The following is a 26068-nucleotide window of genomic DNA, read 5'->3' as shown; positions in this document are numbered from 1 at the left end:
AGCCAAGACTAATTTTATTCTGACACCAGAGAAGAATGATGAACTTCTCCCCATTCTAGATAGAAAATGAACACACATATGGCATGTTGGAAAACAGTTTAATGATCACTCACCAAAATCCATAGAACTTTACATGTTTACAGGGACAGACTTTTCCACTACTCTTGCTATCACTGTGTTTTTCATGGTAGAGTATCTCAAGTCAAAAGTTTCTGGTTGTTTCATCCACTTAAAACCAGATGGAGGAAACAACCTATGTCATAGCAACTTCACGCTTCAGTGTGAAATTGTCAAAGCTCTCCTGGAAAGGTTTTCTCTCTGAAAGCAGCTTCCCTGTCTAGAAGATGCTTAAGGCCCATGTACCTTCTTCCAACTGGCCAAGAAACAGTTCCATGCCTCAAAATGCTCAAAGAGGTCCCAATATTTAGTCAAGGCAAGTATGAAACAGGCTGCATGCCTTTGAGATGCGATGAATATCAAGAGTTCCGAGAAAGACATTAAAATCATCATGGAATCCTTGGAGGACTGAGATACTAAAGCACCAGTGCAAAAGTCTCATGCAGCAGCAGGTCTGGAACCAGCGCTTCTTCCTTCAGTACCAGGCCTTTCTAGGCTTTGGTCTAGAAGAAGATGATTTTTTTGTGCTTTGAGTTGGGGATCTGCCCCTTGGACTTTAACCTCCGAACAGCCTCCCTCATATGTTTGGGTTGGAGTGGTGGCATTTCTCCCCACTTCTCACACACATCCAGTGCTAAACAGAAGACAAGAAGAAAAGTTTCGTTGTCACACAAGAACTTCATATTACATAATCCATTTGAATCCTATAATTTTCATTAGCCCTTCTTAAGCTTGCTAAGGAAACCATGACACTCCCTTCTTTAGAGAATGCTATAAAACACATCACGTTAGCTTTAGTATATCCTATCAGGCTTTATCATAGGTGATAGTTTAAAACATAACTTATGCTTAAAAAAATAAAACATTTCACTGATGAGATTAGCAATACACAGCACCCAGGTTCTTTCCTTGACGGACGGAGGGCAGCTCCCATGGGTCTATAACATCGGGGACAACTCCTCATCATACCACACTGGTCAGACCCCAGTGATTGCTTTTCTTGTGTCTTTAATTGGGCAACAGAAATGAGCAAAGTCCATTGGAGAAAAATACGAAGTATGCTTCTGTCACCCTGGGCTGGGGACAGGCATCCAGAAAGATTTCCCAGATTCTTCCTTGCCTCTGAGTATTAAAACTTCTGAGGAATAATGGTCATGCTCTCCTGAATACAAGGTGCCCCACTTCGTCAACTACTAGTGCAAATGCAAATTCCCACAAGTGTTTAATAGGTCCCTTAGTATAGATACTCTTGAAAATAAGACCCCCAAAGGTTCAATCCCATGTGTATTAATAATACTCACCTTCTTCTACCACCTCCCCGACGAAAACCTTGGAAATACCAGACATAGCAATAACAACATTCTGAGACACAGAGGTGCCCGTGATGGACTGGATCAGCTTGAAAGAAGGACAAAGACCGTGATTAATATAGCCAATAACTGGCTTTGGAATATGGTACCCTTAAGAGTTTTTTTTTCCTTAAAAAGTGTTTGCTAAAGGCTGGATGCTGAAATTAAGACTATTAAAACAAGGATTCGGGTGTATAGTGACCTATATGTCGAGACCCTATCCCTGAAATACAAAACTCCAACTGATTGTTGAGGGACATGTTATTTTTATTTTCCTGCATGAATGATCCATCACCTTGACTAACACCCTACTCAAAATGCTAATGGACACAGCTCCTCTTGTGTGTAGTTCAGCTCTCACATCGGATGGAAATGAAGTGTGGTAGTCCATCCTTACCCTTTTAATGGCTGCCTTAGGGAAAGCTGACCGGCGATACATTTCATAACGGTTCAGCTGCTCCTCCGAAAAAGAAGAAACCAGGATTCTAGACAAAGATTCAGGTAATTAAGTTGGCTTACAAGAACAAATGCTTAAGATATATTATCACATCAATTAAAAGCAAGTCTCAGACAATTAGAAAATGAATTCTTGAGGGGTCAATAGCATTAGGTTTGGTGCTTACAAGGAATGAAGATAAAGCATTTTTACTTTTTTTTAAAAATTTATTTATTTGACAGAAAAGGAACACAAGCAGGGGGAACGGCAGGCAGAGGGAGAAGCAGGCCTCCCGCAGAGCGGGGAACCTGATGCGGGGCTCAATCCCAGAACCCGAGGATCACGACCTGAGCCAAAGGCAGACAAACGCTCAATAGACTGAGCCACCCAGGTGCTCCAAAGCGTTTCTACTCTTAAAGAACCTGAGAAAAAGTGAAACACAACTTCCTTTCTACTTCATTAGGAACAAAAACTTAACAATGTTGGGTCACAGTATATTATCCTATCTAGATTGTATAGATTGTTTTCAGCACGTGGCTCTCTCTCCCCATAACTCTACCTTACTACACATTGATGGTAAAAATTTGATACATATATTTATATTCAAACCAGTAGTTTTCAACATTAACCGACTTGGGGGAAAATATTTGTAAAATATATGGAAAAGGGTTAATACTCTTAATATTTTCAAATAAATAAAAAGATGGCTATTTTAATTTAGAAAATGAGCAAAGGACATGAACAGGGAATTTACAATACCACCAATGGCCAATACAGAGGAAAAAATTAACTATTATTAACTAAAGAAATGACAATGATAAACTAAATATTTTTCATGAATCAGACAAATAGTATGAAGAATGGTACTAATAGGAATGGGGGGACAAAAACTCATACCTGCTGGTAGAGTGAAGTGGAACAACCTTTCTGGAGAAGCATTTGGAAATGTGTATGAAAAGCCTTTGAAAATATTCATACTGTTTGAACTGGCAATTCACTTCTAGGAGTTTATTTAGGAAAAAATGGACAAGTATGCAAACGTGCTCAAAGATACTCATCATAATGTTGTCAAAAGGAAAAAAAAGAACTACAGGGATTGACTGATTTATTCACCTGCATAATGGAATATAATGCAGCCAATGCAACTGATGATTAAAGGGCATATCTACTGACAAAATATTTGGCTATACATATAAAACATTAAAAACAAGTCTGAGGGGCGCCTGGGTGGCTCAGTCATTAAGCGTCTGCCTTTGGCTCAGATCACAGTCCCAGGGTCCTGGGATGGAGCCCCACATTGGGCTCCCTGCTTGCCAGGAAGCCTGCTTTTCCCTCCTCCACTCCCCCTGCTTGTGTTCCCTCTCTCACTGTGTCTCTCTCTGTCAAATAAATAAATAAAATCTTTAAAAAAAAAAGTCTGAAAACAACAACAACAAAAAACAAACCCAAAAAAACCCCAAATCTGAAGAAGTATATAATCAAATATATATCCAGGGTTAACTCTGGGTGGTGGGATTAGAGGTAATTATTTTTTTTCCATTTTTCTGTATTTTCTGAATAATTTGCATGAGCCCATACATCTTTTACAATCAGAAAACACCATGAGGGGTGCCTGGCTGGCTCAGTCCAGTGGAGCGTGTGACTCTTGATCTTGGGGTTGTGGGTTTGAGCCCCATGTTGGGTGTAGAGATTAATTAAAAAACAAAAACAAAAACCCCAAACTGAAAAAAACACAATGAAGCTACTTCCATTTAAAAAAAGGTTAGGACCTAGATATATAATTATTAACATGGAAAACATTCACCGTATATAATGTGAAAAACAGGTTACAAACAGTAACATCTTTGAAAAAATTTATTTCTAGATATATATGTATATAGAAAGTATCTTGGAGACTATACACCAAAATATTAAGTTTTTATCTCTGGTGATAAGATGATATTTTTCTTTTTACTTATTTATGTTTTCTAAAATGTAACATAAGGTATTATTTGCTTTATTTTCTTTTGAATATAAAAAAGGAAAAAAATTTAAAGGCCAAAAAAATTTATTAACTTGTGTGGTCAAGTTAGAGCCTTGAAATGGGGAAAAAAATCAGAAAGTGACTTACTGCATCTTTTGAATCTCATCTTCATCCACTTTTTGCTTCTTCTCTTTCTTTTCTTTGGTATCTATTTTCATTTTTTTGGCTGCAGGAGTAAGTAAAGATGAGTCTTCCCTTTCAACTGCTGTTAAATCTGAGATGTCCTGACTCTTGAGCTGAGAAGATGAAAAAAACCCCATTATATACGTGGCCTACTTTCCAGACTTGGGTAAGACCTCATTCTTATTACAACACAACAAACCCATTATTCAACAGTTTTTTTGTTCCAAACACTGGCCGTATCATCATTATGTGTAAGATACACTCTCCTAAAGAAGTTTATAGCCCAGCTGTGGAAGGAAAACAAGCCAAATAATCCAGTGTTCCAGTTTAGCTATAATCATAGCTCTAGTATGTTTACAAAGGAAATGATATGCCAAGGATCATGAAAACCACTCCCCCCCTTGAGCCCACTTTCCTGACCTCATTCTTTAGAGGAGATGTCAGAAAAGTCCTCTCCATCCAGCCAGCTCTTCTGCCTCTAAATCTATAGATCTCTTTATTGCTGATGATTCCATCTGGAAAGAATATTAAAAAGGAGGTACCTTCTCATCAAAACAGTGTTTCTTTGAATTTGGAACTTTTAATCATTTTTTTTAAGTAACCTCTACCCCCAGCATGGAGCTCAAACTCATGACCCTGAGATCAAGAGTCACATGTTCTACCAACTGAGCCAGCCATGCGGCCCTGGATTGGGAACTTATAAGTGAGCTTCTCCCACGTGTAGTGCTCTTTTCTTCCTGTCTCTCAATTCTACTGTATCATGCAAATATTTATTTTTCATTGCTAGACTGAAAACTTTTTGAAGATAGGTTTGTCTCTTATTTCTCTCTCCCCACATAAGCATTTAGCATAGGTTTACTCATGCTAGATGTTTAATGTCTATTTAATAGCAATTAAAATCAAAATCCAAACTTCACCCCCTCTACCTTAATATAAAATCAAAAGACACAACAAACCTCATTAATGGGATTTAACCTCTGTTTTCCCTAAAGTGGAACTCATATAAACACATACAGGAATATGAGGGGGGTAGGTGAAAGTGAAGGCAGTATACCTTTAAAAAACTTTTCAATTTCTTTCTAGTTACCTATTTAATACAAGTTTTCTAACCTCTCCGTGCTTAAGTTTTGGTGATTTATATTTTCCCTAAAAATAAGTCATTTTTCTTAGGTTTTCAAATTTATTTAGCCTAAACTTGAACATCAAATATTTCTGGTTTGTTCTGTTCTTTTATTTATTTATTTTTTTAAAAAGATTTTACTTATTTATTTGAGAGAGAGAGAGAGCACAATCAAGGGGAGGGAGAGGAAGAAGCAGGCCCTCCGCTGAGCAGGGAGCCTGACGTGGGGCTGGAATCCAGGACCCCGGGATCACGACCTCAGCTGAAGGCAGATGCTTAACCTACTGGGCCACCCAGGTGCCCCCGTTCTGGTTTTTTTTCTGGTTTCTTGAGTTGGGTGCTTATTTTCAGCATCTCGTTAATAATAAAAATATATAAAGCTATGAAATTTTCTTTAAATAAGGTTTTGAAAGTCCACAGAATTTAATGTAGCGTTCTCTTTATTTCTTTAATCTAAGGGCTAGTTAAAAAATAGTTTAAGATATCCAGATGCTAGTTTTTTGGGAGGAGTGGGGGTGGGGAGAAGCTTTTTTTGGTTAATTTTAGGTCTATTGCACTATACTAACAGGATGTGGCCTGTTTTGATTTCTACTTTTAAGAATTTGTGTTTTTCTTTGTGGTATGGTATATAATCTTTTTTTTTTTTTTTAAGATTTTATTTGAGAGGGAGAGACAGGGAGCAAGTGAGAGCACAAGAGCAGGGGCAGGGAGCAGCAGGCTGCCCACTGAGCAGGGAGCCCGATGCGGGGCCCGATTCGAGGATGCTGGGATCATGACCTGAGCTGAAGGCAGCCGCTTAACGAACTGAGCCACCCAGGCACCCCTATATGATCAATTTTTAAAGAGTGTTTCAGATAAAAAAAAAACAAACTATCTTCTGCTGGGTGCAAATTTCTGCATGTAGTGAGCTCCTAATGGGACTGAGCCGATTATTCAAATCTTCTCTGTCCCTCAGATCTGTTTAAAGGTTCCTTCTTAAAATAGTTTCCTCACATTTTTCTTTTTCTAAAAGTTCTTACTTTATATGTTTTGATGCAACTTAATGCTCTGAAAGGCTTTCTATTTAATCCAATGTCCTCCCCCATGATCCCTTTAAGTCCCTAAGAAACTCTAAGACTCCAAGATTCTATCTCTAGAAATGGAACCGAGAGAACACTGAGATTCTGGTCCCCCGACTGATGCTCAGTTAGGCAACACTGCTGAACTCTTCGGGTGGCACAACTGATGGGTTTGGTGTATTTATGCTATAGAGACCCTTGGACATTAGCATCCAGATCACTGGTAGTAGTTAAATATCTGAAGAGGGTAGAAACGTGGCTAATCCAGTAACTCCCTCAAAGTCTTCCTTGAACGATTCTGCAGTGTATAATGACAAAGTTATGCTTGAGCAACATCTAGGAGAAACCATATATCGGTCAAAGGGGTACTAGGAATCCTGGGTTCTAGCTCTTGCACTAAGTCTTAGTGTGACATTAGATCCCAATTTCCTCACCAGGAAAACCAAGAGGCTATGTCAAAGTCCCTTAAGGGCGCCTGGGTGGCTCCGTGAGCAGAACATGCCGCTCCTGATTTCACGGTCGTGAGTTCAAGCCCCACCTTGGGGGTAGAGTTTACTTAAAAAAAATTCTCTTAGAAGTAGCTTTGATATCTAAGGGATTAAAAGTATTAACCCAATGGCTGGATGTCTAGAACCGAACCAGCATTATAGCTTTGTCTCCTCCCTCTCCCCACCCACCTTCGCAGATCTAAAGGGAGTCATGGTGAGTTCCAGTTATCTTAGATTGGCAGGGACCAACCAGAAAGCCGGTCCAGCAAGCACTAACAATCTCTGGCCTCATCAACACTTCTCTCCCTACCTCGCCTTCTTCGGCCGTGGCTTCTTTCAAGTCCCCATCTCCGTCCCCGTCAGTTTCCTCCGGGATTCCGTCCGTGTCGGTAGCGCCGGGACCCCCGGGAGCAGCGGCCGTTTCATCTGACTCCCCTGTCTCTCCTCCTTTTTCCGTGGGCGACTCGCAGGCATTATCCATAGCAGCAAGAAAAAGAGGGGAGAGATCGCAGTCCTGTCAGACTCTAAAGCTCCCGACCTAGAGGAATACAGCCGCCCACAAGCTTACTTCCTGTTGTCGCGCTATGATAACATCATTCCTACGGCTCCTCGGAGGGGACAGTTTGAAGCATGCGCAGAGGACTTCAGGGCTCTTAACAAGTCTGGTTTGGTGGCGGTTGGAGAGGGTAGATTGAGGGTACAGAATTCAGTTTGTGGATTTTCCTTCCACATTGGGAAATCAGCATTTGTAAAAGACAGTTGTGTTGTTTACTGAAGGACTTTCCCCCCCTCCTTTCTGCCTTCCTAAAAACATAGTTAACTCCTTAATCCGCTTTCTTCAGAGTAAAGTTTTAGGGACGGGAGAAAACTCAATTCAGTTGTACGCCGGTGTCGTGGGATGCGGCTATCCGGTAAACTTTTAGGCAGGGACTCAACCTCGTACATTTCAATTGGGTAGAGACCGTGGACCTGTGTGAATCGCCAGCATTTCTCTTCGGTTCCTTAAACATCCTAAAAAAAAAAAGTCATATAGCTTGAACAGAATTGATCCAATCCATTTATTCACGCCACAACTGTTGAGCGCCTACTTCGAGCTAGGAACAGTTCTAGTAGCAAAAACACATTGTTTCTACCCAATTAAGTGAGTTTTCCAATTCACCAGTACTCAAGATCGAGGTCGGTTTCACAAGCCTGACTTCTTTTGTCAGTTTTGTTAATCTCATCAAAAGTAAGAGGAAGCAAATCCTACTGGGATGGGAGGTCTTTTCTTTGCATATTTCACTTTAACGAGCCATTTCAGAGATTGGGACCATGAAGAAGTGGAGATATTTTTATTTAAAATTTTTCCTCTCTTCCCTCATTGAGGTACGGAGCGGGGCATTTTATTCACCTCTGTATCACTAGGTTCCCACATCCACCACATATTTAATTTATGCGTGCTCAAAGAATGGGCTTGGAAATGTAGGTGCGCGTTACCATATTTCTCTCTTTGTTTCTACGCTTCCTGGGTGAATTACCGTATTTCCTGTCCTGTGGGCTCCCAAAACCTTTGGGGAAGGAGCGCACTTCGGGAGGCGCATACAGGTGGGCCCCATTTGTTCCCTTCCCTCTGTACAGCGGGTAACTACAAGGCACTTTCCTCTTGCCCCTGGAGTCCTATCTCCTCAGACCCAGGTCCGTTTCCAGCAGACCAAAGCCACCTGTACCCGCCGGCCGAGCCCCGCCCAGCTAGGTGGGCAAGGGGGCGGGGCGCGAGGGCGCGGTGACGCGTGACGCCAGATCCCGGAAGTGACGCGCTCCTGGGGCGAAAAGGCGGGGGGGGGGGGTGGTGTCCCCGGCCGGTTTGGGGGGTGCGTTGCCCGGAGACGGAAAGTTTGGGAGCCGGAGCAGCCTCCGCCGCAGCCCTGGGAAGGGATTCCAGGGGGCGGCGGCCCTGGGGATGGGGAAGGAGCAGGAGCTGCTGGAGGCGGCCCGCACCGGGCACCTCCCGGCGGTGGAGAAGCTGCTGTCTGGGAAGCGGCTCTCCTCAGGCTTCGGGGGCGGCGGCGGCGGCGGCTCCTCCGGGAGCAGCGGCGGCGGCGGCGGCGGCCTGGGGTCCTCGAGCCATCCCCTCTCCAGTCTGCTCAGGTGAGTAACGCGCTGGGCCCGGACAGCCGCCTGGAGACCCCTCTCCCCCGCCCGTCTCCTGGGTCTCCAGAGAGGTCCGCGCTCCTGAGACCCCGGGCGGGTGGGTTTGCTGGGTGCCTCGGGTCGAGGGCGGGTGGCCCACGGGGCGAGGAGCGCGGGTGCGGGTCCGCGCGGAGCCGGGCTCCGGTCTCGCATCCTGACCCGGCTGCGGAGAATGGTGGGAGTGCCCGGGTGGCAGCCGCCGCCGCATGGCACAGCCCGGCTTCACCCTCGCCCGCTGTAGGGTGCCAGCTGTCGTATCTCACAAACCACTTTAGAGCAAAAGAATATTTATTTTAAATCTCCCTCACCTCCTGCAGAAACTCCCACGCTTGCAGAATCTCGCCGCTCCCCTGGAGGAAATTCTCTTGATTCCCTTCTTTTGGGAACTTGGAACCTTCCACCACGCACCGCAGGACCTGGCTTTTGTTGTTTATATTAAAATTGTGTCTGAATTTATCACATTCAGAGTGTTCTTTTAGTCCCTCTTGTGCTTGAAGCTCAAATTCTAGTTCGTTGTAGTGAGCCTCATTGGATTAGTCTGCTAATCCTGCATATGCAGGGTTCATCAAGGGGTTTATTCGTCAAGAAACAAAGCTTTAGAAAGACTGGTTTAGGAAACTGAGGGGTGCTTTAAACTTTTCTGAGATCTGTTGTTAAAATAAACACTTGAATCTGGAGCTATACGGATTGAGAGAGAAAGGTCACTTTTGCGTGGCTTGGAGGGGGGAATTGGACGTGCTTTGTCAGTGTGAGTAAAATGTGTTGGTTCAGCAGCACTTTCATTGCCTGTTTTCTTTTCCTTCCTTGTTCTTTTGAGGTTTTTAAGAAGTGGAAGTTCATTTAGAAATGGCTTCGTTGGCTTTTGTTTCCCCATTAATTTATTCAATTACTTAAATTCGAGTGAGCTTGGACCAAAGCAGCCCAAGGATCTAATAAATTGTTAGGTATTAAGCACTGGGTACAAGCCCACGTCTACACAGGAAGATTTTTTAAAAAGCGGTATAAGAGAAGAACTCTCCCCAGGAGTTCTTTTGGGGAGGTTAAAACCAGTGCTATTTGCTGCCCTTTCTCCAGCCCCTGGAACAATGCTGTCACACAGTTGGTACTCAGGATTCATTGAAAGAATAAAAGTATCAATTAGAGGATGACAGATTTCTAAATAGGCTGATGGTGGTACTGGCAGTAGTTGTTAGTAGTTCGGAGAAATGAGACATAACTTTGGGAATGAGATAGAGACCAGAGCTTCCAGGAGGGGGCCTTCAGTTCGCTTTGAAAGATGTGAGGATTTAGGTAGGTGAAGTACAGTGAGGCATTCTGGGCAAGCCCTGATCAGAGGCACAGAAGCAGGAAAGGAAACTTACCTGGTGCTAGTGGGGCACTAGAAGAACTTCCTGCCTGGAGCCTTGAGTGGTTGGGCGTGATAAAGGGTAATAATAATGAATGGGTACACTTCCATCTTTTAGATTGACTTAGTCTTTCTTATGTTTATAGCCCCAGTCCCTGGATCAGTGCCTGACAACTTACGGGTGTTCCATAGATGTACCTTTTTTTTTTTAAGATTTTATTTATTTATTGGAGAGAGACAGAGCACAAGTCGGGGGAGGAGCAGAGGCAGAGGCAAAGGGAGAAGCAGGCTCTGCACTGAGCAGAGAGCCCTGGGATCATGACCTGAGCCGAAGGCAGACGCTTAACCGACTGAGGCACCCAGGTGCCCCTCAAAAGATGTACTTTGAATGCATACATTGGGTTTCGAATCTTCCCTGGATTACTTTGGTATTTCTGCACTCTGATGTCTGAGAGATGAGAGAAAGACTATACAAGTGTGGAGGTGCCTGTCTCTATTTGGTTGAATAATATAGCATTTGGAGGGTTGCCGGAGATACCTTAACCCCTAGTATAACCTGCTGACATGAGAAACTTTCAAATATCTCCCATTTTCAAGTACAGGTCAAATTACTCTTACTGCTCACACTCAGAGACTGTTGAAATTTTGCTGAGGATTTAGCTGCCATGTAGTTAAGCAAGACTAGGAAATGTTTGTTGACCACAGTTTTTGCTTTGGGCCTCATACTAAAATGTCCAGTCTCTGTCATAAAGTGTGCATGGTGTCTCCATTTCCTTGCATAAGAGAGCTGACTCCTGACGTGCTCTTGTGTCTCTTATGGAGATGGTAGGTGGCCCAAGAACTTCCCTAGCCTCTCATCGCTGGGATTCCTACGGGCAGGGAGGATCTTCAGGCACTGGTTACACTAGGTGTGTCATTAATTAGAGGTGATTCTGGTTCAGCCTAGTGAAAGATTTCTGAGCAAATGACACTCTGTATTTAAATAGTCCGTAGGTCAGCATGTCCTCCCATTTTAGGTTTGGAAATAGTAGAGGATAGGCTCCCTATGCCCACACTCCTCACCTCCAAGGACCCTTAACAAGAGCTGTGGAATCCTAGCTTCAGATCTGGCCTTTGCATTAGCTGCCATATCCTACCCTCAGTAGTACTGCCAACTGTAACCTATGTTTGTCCAGCTGTTTGAGTGACCAAGTAAAGCTGGCTAGAATGGGAGCTTATAGTTGCAGTGGATATAAATGTTCTAAACCACATGTGTGTTTGTCTGTTCATCTATTTACGACCCCCCTCCCCTAGTTCCACGAAGGTTTTGTGTTTATTCTTAAGCTACAAAATGCTCCCTCTCAGGGCGCCTGGGTGGCTCAGTCGTTAAACGTCTGCCTTCGGCTCAGGTCATGATTTCAGGGTCCTGGGATCGAGCCCCACATTGGGCTCCCTCCTCCGTGGGAAGCCTGCTTCTCCTCTCCCCCTGCTTGTGTTCCCTCTCTCGCTGTGTCTCTTTCTGTCAAATAAATAAAATCTTTAAAAAAAAATGCTCCCTCTCTCACCCCATCTCTTTATTCTTATGCTTCTTGGGCTTAGGTCTTAACTTCTTAAAGCCCTTCCTACTGACCCTAATACACACAGATCTCTCAGGCTTCTACTTCTTTGGAACCCATCATCTGGAGCATACAGTAGCTCATCAGCTCATACTTTACTTGCCTAGTTTTCCTAGTTTATTGCTTTGGCCTGTCAGTATAATGTTTACCTATAGTAACACTGACCAATTGAGAACATACCTGAGAATCAGAAAGTTAGCAAAAACTTTTAGGAAAAAAGAGTTGTTATAGACTTATTTACTGCACATTTATTCAGAGGCAGTAGAGTATAATGTTCTGCAGTCAGACTGCCTGAATTCACAGTGTGCTCCCAGCATGGACTAGCTGCTTGATTTTATACAAATTACTCAGCCACTTGGAGCCTCAATTTCTGCATCTGTAAAATAGGGACAATATTGTTTGCCTTATAGGTATCATCTTAGATACTGTGTGTAAAATACTTCCACATTTTCTAGCACATTGTAAATGCTCCCTGTTAGCCATCCTCAGTTCAGTTCAGCCCATACAGTTTTGCCATACTGCCCCTGCTGTGTACAAAGTACCATGCCAGATATATTATAAATGGTGTTCTTTCATACTTGGGTATGTGTTTTCTGGGCTATGGCAGATTGGAGACAATAAATAGGGGAGAGGGCCCACTTAGGTCGGCACGTTAGTGCTGTTCATTTATCTAGTGTTTACCTGTCATCTGCTTTGTGCCAGGCCAATTGCTAGATGCACTGTAAAATTTATCTCAGACATAGTAGGTGCTTTATCAGAATTAGCCCCTCTCCTGATGCATGGTCTGTTTCCTTACAGCATTTATAGCAGAATAATGTCTGTGTGACAGACTGACAAAATAAGAGACAGAAAAAGCAATTAAAATCTATCATAATTTTTCCCACTTTTTAGTAATTTGAGACTATTAACATAGATGTGCATAGCCCTACACACTTCCTTAGGCCCTAGGCATCATTGTACTATAACTTAGTGCTCTAATTTCTGTTTAGTATGACTCTTAGCCATCAGATACAGATTAAATTATGTTCAATATAACATGTTAATGAAAATAAGAAAAACATGTTTTAGTTTTTTATCCAAAATGTTTCAAATATAATTTGTTACTTAAAAAGACAAGCAATAAATTATTTAGAAAGCATAGTTACCTGAAATGTCTAGTCCTAGAAAGGTTCTGGATGGCATAGATTTTGCTTTATATAATATGATCTCATTTTCTGATTGTTGAACAAATGTAGGCCTTCAGTCAAGTACCTTGGAACAGGCACTGTGTTAAACTTCTTTTTAACTCATGGTATTTTTCAGCCCTGCACAGAAATTCTCATGTAATTCAGAGTTTGATATGTTGATGGTCATACTGAAACTACTAATTTCCAGGAAAGCGAATTCTATATGAGAAGACAGTAAGATTTGGGTTAGAAGTGAATTCTATCAACTAAAGGGCAAAAAGACCTGAGAAAAGGAAATGTTACAAGAAAACATCATATATTAACTTAAAACTATGTTGAATTATGAGCTAAATACTGGTATATGTGAACGATGTAAAGTGAAATGCATTCCTGAGGGTTCAGAAGCACAAAGAAACTAAATCAAAGGTTAGGATCGAGGAATAGATTGTGTCATGGTTTAGGAGAATTCTATACCTAATTTCTTAAGCATAAGAGTGAGTAAGAAAAGAAGCCAAGGAGGCTTACTGGAGAAATCGGAAAATTTATAGACAGTAGCAATAAATGTGGCTATAAATTAGTTTTTACTCTACCTTTTGGGGTGGTGAGGGGAGACTATCTAGAAATAGCTGCAGTTTGCCAAATATATGAACTATTTTTTGAAATAAGAAATGGAGAATGAAAACTTTTGAAAAATGGACCCCACTTTGGGGACAATAAGAAGTTCTTCCAATGTCAGAAGATATGACAACATATTCATTGTTTTTTAAGAAAGATTCCTAATATTTATGTCAGGAATTCAGACTTAAAAAAAAAAGTGATTAATATAACCATTCCATTAAAATGGTCCTTCATTCACCCCCCAGAATGAATGTGTAGCTTGGAAACAGTAATGGCAAGACAAGTTTTCTCGGGCGCCTGGGTGGCTCAGTCATTAAGCGTCTGCCTTCAGCTCAGGTCATGATCCCAGGGTCCTGGGATCGAGCCCCACATCGGGCTCCTTGCTCGGCGGGAAGCCTGCTTCTCCCTCCCCCACTCTCCCTGCTTGTGTTCCTTCTTTCACTGTGTCTCTGTCTGTCAAATGAATAAATAAAATCTTCAAAAAAAAAAAAGACAAGTTTTCTCATGCTGACCCTGTTACTTTTGTCCTCCCATGATGGCAGATTTTCTTTTGAATATGCCTAATTTGAGCAAAATATTTTAACATCCTAAGGAAGAGGACAACGCTGACCAAGGATCATAGAATGCAAGGTCCTGAAGCAGGATCTCATGGGCTTGTGTGATCTAAGTTCTCATTCTTCCAAGAGAATGCAACAAAACAAAACCAAAACATTAGGATAAGTTTTCTAGATCTTACACTAAACCCTCTTAATTCGTTAAAAATGATTTTTAAAGAACTTCTTAATATATCTCTTTTAAGTATGATTTTATTGGGATAGTGGTCCTTTTGCTTTATTTTGGAATTGCTGTGCATTTTCGCTTTCTTTAAAGCAGAATATGACTGTGTGTGGTTATTTTATATCTAAAAATAGTGCTTATCTTAAACTGAGTAAGGCATGTACTTGTAGAAAAAGTTAATTTAACAGAAGTTTGAAAAGTCAGACATTCCCCTTTTTCTGAATTCTCCAATTGAAGTTCAGTTTTTACTGTCTTAGTTACAAAAATTAGAGACTGGAAACAGTGAAACAGTCTTGTGGTCTGAAGAATTTGATTTGTATCCAGTTAGCTTCAGCATGTTCACTTGTCCTAGGAGATTATGGTCCCAGTGAAAGTTGCTTCCTTGGTCAGAAAAATCCCTTTAGAAGTTTCTTTTTTTCTTCTTGATTTGTTCACCCCAAACAGCTGTGAATTTTGGTTTGCAAAAAGGAAGTCAATGCTATTTCTACCCTAGATTTCAGGAGGAAAAGTAAATTACTGGGTTTTATAGCCCAGAGACACCAAGGAAACCCCAAAAGTAGATAGTGGAGAGTTTGTTCTTGGAAATGTCAGGCTCTCCTGTGGGTAGGAACTTGGTCTCTTCTGGACAGCTCTCAGAAAATGTTCCCCACACTGATTTCTAAAAGATTACTGGGAGATTTTCTGTGGTATAGAAAATTATATTGTTACATTCATAGAACATCTTCAAATAACTTTGGTGTGGTTAGAGTTAATGGTAGTAATACTAGAAATTATATGTTATGGCTTCATATTTATCCTTTGTTAGTAATTTGTAGATCAAGTTTGTTTAGTTTACAAATCAAAAAGAGTTTTTAAAACAAGTCAGTTGTCTCTGCTTTACTTGTGATGTTATTACCACTATTAAAAATGGTGGAGATGATCCAGGAAGCAGAACTGCCCCCTGGCTTGCTTAACTGGCGAGGGCTTAGCATGGCTGCTGAAGGTCAGGCTCTGACCCAACTCTGCCTTGTGAGTTAGGCAAGTTATATAACCTCTCTGAGCATCTGTGTCTTCCTATGTATAATGGGCCTGGGATATATCTACTTCCTGGAGCAGCATCACATGAGCTAAAATATGGAAGGCACATAATGCCTGGCACATGCCAAGGACTTGGTAAACCTTGGCTGCTAAAATCATCTGATAGGAGCCCAATGCTTGCCACCTTTGATTAAACTGGAATGATAATCCTGTAAAAGGACATATTTTATACTGATGCCATTTAAAAATATATAATAATTGATAGCAGAAGCTGCCAAACTTTTTAAATGTGAGTCCCATTTTTAGAAGCCTAAAAATGGTAATGGTGGCAAATTACAAACTGATACAGGTCCACAATCTTTTGTCTGAAACCTTGGGATTTAGTATCCAAAATTTGGGGGTTGTTGGAGGGTAATAGTGAGCCCCTCGTAGAATCTGGTCAACACTCTAAAACCTTGTATTACTGCAATGAAATTTGTCAATATTCACACTAAAAGGGATAAATATGAAGCAGCTCTATGCCAGTTTAGGGCAGGTTTTATACCTAAACAGGTTTGCCACTAACTTTAAAAAATTTATTTTTAGAGATTTTTGGATATCTGAATTGTGAATAAGGGATTATGGATCTCTATATTTATTATAAAAAATTTTTAGACACATGAAAGCACAAAGAAGAAAATAAAATCATCTGTAATTCCATCACCTAAAGGAATTAACTGTTGCAATTTTGGTGTACATTCTTTGGTCTTTTTTCTGTGCAATTTTTTTTTTTTTAGCAGAAATGACATTGTTCTGTACAACTTTGTCTCAAAACTTCATTTAATATATTATAAACACTTTCCTATCATTTTCTCTTCAACCTCATTTTAAATGAATAAGTGGTATTCCACAGTGGGTATGGACTGTAATTTATTTAATCCCTCCTCTGCCATTAGACATGACTGTTTTTAGTTTTCTGCTCTTGGAACAGCACTGGGATGTACTGTCTTGTATATAACATTTTGTGCATACTCATGCTTATAACATTTTATATACTCAGAATAGTAGGTGTAATTTGAGTATTCAGCCATTGCAAAAATCACATATGCGGTTGTATTTGAGGACTCTTACAATAATTCTAAGGCCCCTTACATCTCCTGGGTCCTTCTGATTGGAAAGTAATGGCTTTAAGCTATGGCTGCTAAATGCTACTTATATTTAGAAAGTCACCTTTGTGCAGGCATAGGACTTTTAATGGTCAAGTTGGGGCCTCTTGGGCCCTTCTTCAGAGGCTAATGTTTAGAAGAGAGCCATTAATAACATAAATGCATGAAGCAGTATGCTCCAAGCAAAACAAGACAAAAGCCATTTTCTTTTGTTCTAGCTTTTATAATGGGAAATTTCAAACATACAGAAGTCAAGAGTATAAAGTAATAAATCCTTGTGTACCATATGTACTTGTAAGACAATTACCAGCTTATGACCAATTTTGTTTCTTTTTATCAGCCCTCCAGCTAAATTATTTTGAAGACAATCCCATATATATCTTTAGTACATATCTTTAAAAGATAAGGACTCTTTAGATATTAACAGTACCATTATCACATCTAAAAAATGGCAATTCCTTAAAATCATCAAATGTTTAGTTACAGTTCAAACTTTCCACATTGTCTAAAATAGTTTATATTTTATAGCTGGTTTGTTCAAATCTGTATCCAGACAAGGTCCACACATTGTATTCATTTGCTGTCTCTCTCAGTCTCTTTAAATCTGTGGGTTTCATCTCTGGTCAGACATTTTTTCTCATTTATTTGTTGAAGAAGAAAAGGTATTAGCCCCATTTCCCACAGCCTAGGTTTTGCTGATTGCATCTCTGAGGTATCATTTAACATGTTCATCTGTCCCTTGTATTTTCTATAAGATGGAAATCAGATATAGAGACTTGATCTCATTCAGGTTCAAAGTTTTGGGCAGGATTTCTTCCTGGGGGTGTTGTGTACTTCCTTCATTTAATCTTTCTTTTTTGTGATGTCGGCAGACATTGGAGATCACTGCCTAGATCCAAGATTTAATTAAGAGTTGGCAAAATGGTGATATTTCATTTCTATTTTGCCCTCTTCACTTATTAACTAGAAGACTTTTTGTTTGTTTGTTTTAGGGAGAGAGAGAACGCAAGTGGAAGCAGGGCAGGGGCAGAGGGAGAGAGGGGAGAGAGAATCTTAAGCAGGCTCCATGCTCAGGAGCCCGACACAGGGCTTGATGATATCACGACCCTAGATCATAACCTGAGCCGAAATCAAGAGTTGAACACTTAACCGACTGAGCCACCCAGGTACCCCCAATAATAACCTTTAAAAAATGTGCTCTGAGACACTTGACTGACAGTTTTACTTTACTATGAAAAGCAGTTAAATTGGTTTATAATGAAGAGGTGTTGTGTGTGTTTGTGTATTTTACTTGAGTGATATTTCTACTCAGAGTCCCCCAGTTTGTGCTGGTTCATCTGGCCATTTGCAAATCAAATGTTCTAGTCTTTGAGAATGTAGATTATAGTTCAGCTAGCTTCTAATCTTTTTTCTCTTTTTAAGTTTTGTGCTGGCCTTAGATGGCCCTATAGATGACAAAGCCGTAAAAAAGATGCCGTAGGGACTTGAGTAATCAAATTTCTTAGGTTGCACTTCTGTTTTGTTTTGTGTTTTTTTTAAAGATTTTATTTATTTATTTGACAGAGACACAGCGAGAGAGGGAACACAAGCAGGGGGAGTGGGAGAGGGAGAAGCAGGCTTCCCGCTGAGCAGGGAGCCCGATGTGGCTCGATCCCAGGATCCTGGGATCATGACCTGAGCCGAAGGCGGACGCTTAATGACTGAGCCACCCAGGTGCCCCTAGGTTGCACTTTTGGAAGACCAATGTTAAATGGTGTTTTCCCACCAGCTTTATGGGTTGGCTCTAGGTAAGAAGCTAGATGTGTCAAGCTGAGTTGTTACTTAGATTATTCAATCTTGTTTGTTACTCAATATGTTTCCTGGTGTTACACTTTTTACATGAACGTTGAAGAGTCCACTGAATTTTCTTTTAAGTATATCAAGCACATTTCTCTGTGTACTTATTGTTGATTTCTCTTATTGCATTCGGAGTTCCCATTCACAGCTCTGATTTTGAGTTCCTGTTCTGACATCTGTGTATTTTCTTTGCTCGGTTTGGAGCTCAACTATATACAAAAGCATTTCTTTTGTTATATTTTATTCATTGGTTTTATATATTGGGAGTGGGGATGGGTGGTTCGGGTCTGGGTGCTTCTGCCTTGGCCCAAATTCCCCCATTGACTAGCCATACAAATGCTACATTATAGAGTCAATTTAAAAGTGATAAAAGCAGCACATGGAACCATTTGTTTTTTTCTTTTTGACAGTTGTTGGGACAAGTCAGCATTCTACTTTAGAGAGATTTTGACCTCTGTTAGACAATGACAGCATCCGGTGCCATTATACTGACCAATTTCCTGGCACTTTCACGTGGGGCGGTCAGATTCTTTAAAGAGCATTTTCATTAGTTAAGATGAAAAAATGAAAACAGAAGTAAGAGAAATAAACTGAACTTCTTTACTCAGAAAGGAAAATGTTTCTTAAAACACTTCAGCTTCATTGTTCCAAGCAGTTATCAACACAGTTGAGTTGGATGGGGCATGATTCTTGCAAGACTGAGGCTGTGGCTCTGTCCCCATGTGATGTGGTCCATCCTTTGTCATGATTACACTGCATGCTTATCCCTGCCAGCGGTGACTAGAGGCAACATGATGTATGGGGTCAGTCAAGCTTTTTACTGTGCCTGGAAGAGCAGCTCCAAATGTATGTCCCACTAATAATACCAGTAGTCAGCATTCATCAAACATTCACTGATAACTGGAGTGATAGCATTGATTTTTACATTTGGAAGGCATTATCAAGTACTTGTCTTTATTGGGATTAAAAAAGTAAAATTTTTTATTGTCTATCCTGTTGAGCATTTCATGACTTTCAGCTTTGCACGTGTACAGTTAGATCTCCTAATTAGGATAGTTTTCAGTCACAGCAAAAGTTTAAAATCTCAGGGATTTTGATTTTTTTTTAGGGAACATTCTATTTTTAAAAATTGGAAAGTCTCTATTCTTACCTGTGAAATGTAGACAAAGTGGTACTGTTACTTGAGGTGTCAGCTATTATAGAAAACACAAGCTAGTTTATTGGGAAGTGGTACTTTATTTAACCTCAGAAAGATCCTTCTTAAAGGGGGTTTTTGCCTGTGTCACAACCCTTCTGGTCTGAGTGAACCAGCCTTTTGACTTTGTTTTCCTTTCACCTGAGTAAGCATTCATTATGATTTTCCTTTGTTTCCTTTGAATACAATCCATTTCTTGAGTTATTTTACTTTTTGAATTATGTCAAGATCCACTTAAAAGAAGCTCGGTGATCGGGAAAGCTTACAAAACAGATCAGTTCAGGGCTGTTTATGTGAATCATTGCAAGATTCTTAGGCTTTCGTGTGTTTGTTTTAGATCTTTAGCTCTTCTCTGGGCCTGGAGAGGAACCCCAGTCCTGGCTTTGTTTGTAACTCTCCATGCATTGTTCCCCGCTCTTCCTCTGATGCAGTTTGATAAAGTCTGTGCCTTGATTGACTCATGTCCTGGTTGGGTCCAGCTACCTGATTCTTGCTTCTTGAGGTTATCCCACTGCCATGATAAACTTTTTGCAAAAGCCAGCCCACATTGCAGTATCTGGGGTAGTTAGCTCACAAGTTAATTCCCAACAGCTCAGAGTTGTTGCTATAGATCGTATTGTGGGTGGGTATGTACATGTGTATATGGGAGAGGGATAGAGCACTTCATACTTTGCTTTGTGCCAAGAACTTCACATCTGTATTTTCTCATTTACCTTTATAATATGCCTAGTAGATAATTATTGTTATTCCCATTTTGCAGATGAAGAAGCAAAGGTTTGGGGACAGGTTAAAGTCACCAGCACAAGGCCACACAGAGGGGTGCAGAGCCAGGAGTCTCTCTGGCTCCAAAACTGTTGCTTGCTTAGCACTCCATGTGACCACTTGGAGAATTTAGTCTCTTTGGAGTAGATTCAGACATCACATACTATATGCTTAGGTAATATTTTACCAAAAAAGATGAATTAGGGGTTTATTTATTTTAATTTTTTTAAACATCTTTTTTTTTAAAGATTTTTATTTCTTTATTGAGAGAGAGCGAGAGAGAATGGTAGAGAGAGAGCATGAAAAGGAGGAAGGTCAGAGGGAGAAGCAGACTCCCTGCTGAGCAGGGAGCCTGATGCAGGACTCGATCCCGGGACCCCAGGATCATGACCTGAGCCGAAGGCAGTCGCTTAACCAACTGAGCCACCCAGGCACCCTATTTATTTTAATTTAATAGTTGCTTTTATAACACTTACTTTGTGCCATACACTCTCCTAAGTACTTTATGAATATTAACTCCTTTTGTTCTCATGACAACTCTTTGTGGAAGGCACTAGTATCTTTGCCATTTTATTGAAGAGAAAACTGAAGCACAGAGAAGTCACATAGCTTGCCCCAGGTAGTAAGTTAGGAAGTGGTAGAACTTGGTCTTGAACCCAGGCAGACTGGCTCTGGAGTCCTTAGTTTTTATGCAGTTGGGGATTCTTCCTTTTATCTGAGAATGTAACACAAAATCCCTTTGGAACACTTTGACTACATAAAATGAGAGGCTTATTTAAAAATAACAAACAAAGAAAACCCATTGGCAGTTTCCCTGGAATATAGGAAAATCAGATGAGGGGAATGTCTTTAAACTTATGCCAAATAATATATTAGTTTAGAGGATATAGGGGAATGCCCCGCAGCTCACGAAAAGGAAAAAGCCTCCCATATTGCTTCTTTCAAACTTTTCTTCTAGAAAATTCCCATCTCCCTCTCAGACAGGTTAATGCATTCATGAATTTCATGTGGGAGAAAATTCAGCCTCCTCCACCCCCCTTCCCCAAGTTCAAAGTGATAAAGATTTGTTTTTGGACACGTGACTGCCAGATGTACCACCAAGGCCAAAGTGTATGCAAGGGAAGTAAATCTAAACAATTGGCAAGAAACCAGAGGCCTGTGTATTTGTAGTTATTTCAAACTCTTGCTACCCACTCTGCTTTTTAACAGTTCTCTCCACTCCTCCTACCTCATTAGTGATTTATGACCAAATATTTTATCTCATAATAATTAGTTTGTCCATAAAATGATTTTCAGAGAATATTATCCAGCCTGTTCAAATGATTGTTGATAAGTAGTTTGGGAAGCCTGGGATTTAGAGATAGGAGATGTTAGTTTCCCATAATCTTTAGTGCTTTAATCTTCACAGTCTTGTGATAGAGGTATTAGTGACCACTTTACTGATGAGATTCAGAGAGGTTAAGTGACTTACCCAGGACTGAGGTTTTCCATTTGGGCCTTTAGAGTTTATTTTGTGTGGAGATCATGGCTAACAGAAAGAAAGACATCTTGAGTCCCCAGGTTGTAGACATAGAAGGGAAATGTGGTATATTCTATATCCTAGTTAAACAGCTCTGGAAACACCTGTGGGTCCTATATGCTTAGCAATAATAGATGAGCTCTATTACTTTTTACCTACAAATGCAAATACCTCAGATACTAAAATTGGCAGGGATTCCAGATTTGCTACATTTTAATCTATTGCTATCTCATAATTGTATGTTTAAGACTTACCTGGAGAATAGTTTTCTTGCTAGTCACTCATCGGCAGCCCTTTGCCATCTTTGGCAGACCCAGAGCAGACTTTCAAAAAGGTTTTTAAGTCAATGATTCAGGACTTAGTGCTTCATTTTAAAGTTTAACTGGTTCATTTTTTAATTTTTAAAAATTTTTAAAATTTTATTTATTTTTTAAGATTTTATTTATTTGAGAGAGAGCAAGCAAGCGCGAGCAAGCAAGTGCACAGATTGGGGGAAGGGGCAGAGGGAGAGAGATAATCTTAAGCAGGCTCCATGCCCAGCACAGAACTCAGTGCAGGGCTGGATCTCATGACCCTGAGATCATGACCTGAGCTGAACTCAAGAGTTGGTCGCTTAACTGACTGAGCCACCCAGGCACCCCACCCACCCAGTGGGTGGATTGTGTTTTTTTTTTCTTTTTTAAAGAAAGAGTGTATGAGAAATTAGGATCCAGTACTTTTACTTATTATGCTTCGTCAATCAGATTCATAGAGCTTTTTCTTAATGTCTTTTCTTTACCTATTATCATCTGTTAGATGCATTATCTTCAGTTACCATCACTTCTGTTTACCTCTCTTTAATATTTTACCTCTCTTTAATATTTACTCTTTTGTGAACTGTATCATTAATTTACAGAGAGAACTGATGAAAATTGCAGCCCTGGTATACTTTAGCTTCCCCTCATTCATTTGGCAGGTATTTATGAAGACCTAATTCTTTTGAGTGAGTTTTCATAATCATTTAAAAATACCTTTGTTTGCTGAAAGGAATGTGTATGTAATTGTAAATTTTGTATAAGCTGCTGGTACTAACAAAATGATCTAGTAGAAGCTAAACCCAAGATTTATTTTGTGTGTGTGTTGGGGGGGTCCCATTGTAATCTATAAAATTGACTGCTTATAACTTAATAAGTTTTTTATCTTGATCTTGATGCTTTCGAACTGGCTTATTGTGGGCTTTGGTCATCATTCTAAAAAACCAATTTACCTATAAGCCACTTCTTTAAAAGTCAAATCACTGGGTAGAAATACACTTTTTTGGTGGATTGAATCAGCTGTGAGTTCAGACCACAAGTCTGGGACTCTGAAAAAATGTGAATGTTATCTAAAAACATAATGACCACCATTTAATTTATTTATATGTATATACACACATAATTTTTTTGAATGCTTTCCCATTGCTAAGGTGTTATCTGATTTTCTTTTGGTGATGAAATAATAGGTTACTGGAGTCATCATATGATGAATCTGGCTGGTATCAGGTTTCCTCATTACCAGATACTAGGGACTTGTGAGATTTTGACACCCATAGGCTTAACCTGCTGCTTTTTATCATTGTTTTAATTGTGATTCACATTTTTTTTAAAGATTTATTTATTAGAGTGAGCACAAATGGGGGAGGGGCAGAGGGAGAGGGAGAGAGAATCTCAAGCAGACTCCCTGTGAGTGTGGAACCTGATGTGGGGCTCAATCCCATGACCCTGAGATCATGACCTTAGCCAAAACCAAGAGCCAGCCAATCAACCACCGAGCCACTGAGGTGCCCCTTGATTCACATTTGTTTTAACCTCTTTGTTTCTCATTGTGAACTTAGTATTTATTCTTAGAAGTTAGGATTGGTCTTTGGGTTCATGTGGCCATCTGGGTTTGAGTGGAACAAAATCTAAGTCTTGTCTCTCCCTCCTTCATGGATTTTTATTTTAGCCTTTTATGTGTTGTTGTAGCTACCTGGACAAAACCTGTACATTAAACTTTAAGTTCTTGTCCATAGAGTTTTAGCTTGGTCTAGGCCTGTCTAGGTCCCTGGGATCTGGGAAGTATGTAGGTCTCCTAGTTTTATCCTCTAGTCTCTCCATGTGTGAACTCTGAAGGGAAGAGGACATGGGCTCCACAGAAAAAGCAATCTGCAAGAAACATTGTCTCCAGGAACCTTCCTCCTTCTGAGTGCACCCTGCCTCTGGGAAAGGGCATGGGAGAGCAGTCCTTTGGGGCCTTCCACCTAGTACCACCTCAGCCACACTCTAGCTGAATGATCTTGGGAATGTTTTTTCACTTCATTTGTGCCTCAGTTTTCCCATCCATAAAACAAGGCAATGTTTGTAGCATGTCCTGCCAGGCTACTAAGGAATGTACATCAGCACGTCATAAAGCAGTTGCAGAGTCAGACCACAACTTACTATCCTCTTACTGTGTGCTGGAACTGGGCCAGGTCTTTGCTATACCTCATCCAGAGGGTAGGTCAGGAGAGGAGTTAGTCTGTCTGTCCTCTCATCTATGCGAGTGTGTAAGTGGGCCATTGCTCTTCTGCTTTGAAGCTTTCATAAGCAAACACTGATTAGTGCCTGATCACTGTATGTTATGCATACTGCTATAAGAAATATTTTAGGAGTACAAAATTTGTCCGTTCCCTTAAGAAATTGGCTTGATTCATGACTGTCACAACTGTTATGTTTTCCATTAGACCAGAAGGCTATTATTTGATATTTATCTTATTATTGTAACCTGAATTTTACCACCTAAATGGAATGTTCACATGTTGCTTCTTACATTAAAATATTTTTTTTGTTAGGAATTTGTCGTGTTGAGCAACATTTTAACGTGGAAAATTCCATCAGCCGTGTGAATTTTTGCATGTTTCAGAGAAGTCAGTCAGTAAAATATTATATGAATATATGTTGTTTCTCTTGAAGTTTTTAACTTCTCAAGAGTTATTGATTTCTTGACTGGGATATACTGTATTCATTTAGTCTAAAATGAGCCTGATGATACTGTAAGTAAATTTTGTTTGTTGTTTTGTTTGTTGGTACTTTTTATTACATGACTTTCTCTGAAGATGTATGTTGATTGCAAGGTTGTTTTCTTGATTAAAAAAAGTAACATTGAGGCACCTGGGTGCCTCAGTCATTAAGTGCCTGCCTTTGGCTCAGGTTGTGAGCCCAGGATCCTGGGATCGAGTCCTGAGTTGGGTTCCCTGCTCGGCAGGAAGCCTGCTTCTCCCTCTCCCTCTCCCCCTGCTTGTGTTCCCTCTCTCTCTCTCTCTCTCTCTCTGTCAAATAAATAAATAAATAAATAAATCTTAAAAAAAAAGGTAACAAAAAGAAAAAGAAGGAAAGAAGGAAAGAAAGAAGAAAAGAAAGAAATTGGCTTGATTAGAACAATGATAAAATGACCCTATCAACTCCTCAGAGAAATGGTTTATTTCAGGATGGGGGCAGGGAAAATAAAAAAGACAGAGGCACATCAAAAGAACACAGAAGCGAACCTGAAAGAGCTCTCAATAGCCAAAGCTGGAACACTTTGAATGGCAAAATAAATAACAGTAGTATTGGATTATAAACCAAAGAATAAAATAAATATCCACAAATTAATGATATAAACAACTGAATAAATAAATGGGGGTGAAGAGATAGCTCTTCCTTTCAGAAGAATTCCAACTACTAAATATAGAAGGAATGAGGGGAATAGAAAATCACCTTTAGTACACCATAGTAATAATTGTTGCAGGCAAGATCTCTAATGGAGGCTAAAATTAGTGGGTAAAAGTTTAAGGAGAAACAATATTTGCATAGCCTCAAAGCATCTTCCCTAAAATATCTATTGATTACTGTTATGCTTTCAACCCATGCCCTCATATTCTTTGAAACTCTTCTCTCCAGGAGATGCAGTTTAATTCCCCTCCTCTTGACTGTGGGCTGGACTTAGAGACTGGCTTCCAAATCACAGAGTATGGAAAGGGAAAAACAATAATTTTATAGTGGAAGAACCTGGCAGACACCACCTTAACCAAGTGGTCAAGGTTAACATTACTGGTGGTAAGTCGTGTTGCTATCACTTACCCCTTATAAGGATGTGATGAGCGCACTTGACCTCTGATCTTCTTCCCCAAAATCTGTCCCTGTGGTGTAATCATGAGAAAACAGATAAACTCAAGTTGAAGGACATCTTACAAGAT

The 26068-nt window shown here is 40.3% G+C and overlaps 2 protein-coding genes across 8 annotated transcripts in view; one reads left to right on the top strand and one right to left on the bottom strand.

Annotated features, from left to right (window-relative positions):
• Positions 1 to 79: 79 nt before the first annotated feature.
• On the bottom strand, positions 80 to 7313 carry TAF11 (TATA-box binding protein associated factor 11). Of its 2 annotated transcripts, XM_025862440.2 has the most exons (5): positions 7025 to 7306; positions 4013 to 4161; positions 1864 to 1951; positions 1419 to 1515; positions 80 to 751 (listed from the first exon to the last, which is right to left on the bottom strand). In XM_025862440.2, the coding sequence occupies exons 1-5, from the start codon at positions 7193 to 7195 to the stop codon at positions 621 to 623; spliced, it is 636 nt and encodes a 211-aa protein (XP_025718225.1). In that variant the 5' UTR covers positions 7196 to 7306; the 3' UTR covers positions 80 to 620. The 2 variants fall into 2 exon arrangements, with proteins under 2 accessions (XP_025718225.1, XP_025718226.1); XM_025862441.2 differs by lacking the exon at positions 1419 to 1515 and having other exon boundaries at positions 7025 to 7313.
• A 1198-nt stretch (positions 7314 to 8511) lies between these two features.
• Positions 8512 to 26068, top strand: part of ANKS1A (ankyrin repeat and sterile alpha motif domain containing 1A) — a 176345-nt gene continuing 158788 nt past the window's right edge. For 3 of the 6 annotated variants that reach the window (XM_073884770.1, XM_073884769.1, XM_073884771.1), the window contains exon 1: positions 8512 to 8841. In XM_073884770.1, the coding sequence (XP_073740871.1) occupies positions 8654 to 8841 (188 nt within the window). In that variant the 5' untranslated portion in view covers positions 8512 to 8653. The remainder of the gene's footprint in view (positions 8842 to 26068) is intronic. The other 3 variants (XM_025862434.2, XM_025862433.2, XM_025862436.2) reach the window with 1 other exon arrangement.

This window comes from Callorhinus ursinus, unplaced genomic scaffold, assembly GCF_003265705.2.
Source record: "Callorhinus ursinus isolate GAN/ISIS: 27379988/994484 unplaced genomic scaffold, GSC_fseal_2.0 scaffold59, whole genome shotgun sequence".
Classification (NCBI taxonomy): domain Eukaryota; kingdom Metazoa; phylum Chordata; class Mammalia; order Carnivora; family Otariidae; genus Callorhinus; species Callorhinus ursinus.
The sequence above is the reverse complement of the archived record's forward strand: the minus strand, read 5'-3'. Positions and strand labels throughout refer to the sequence as shown.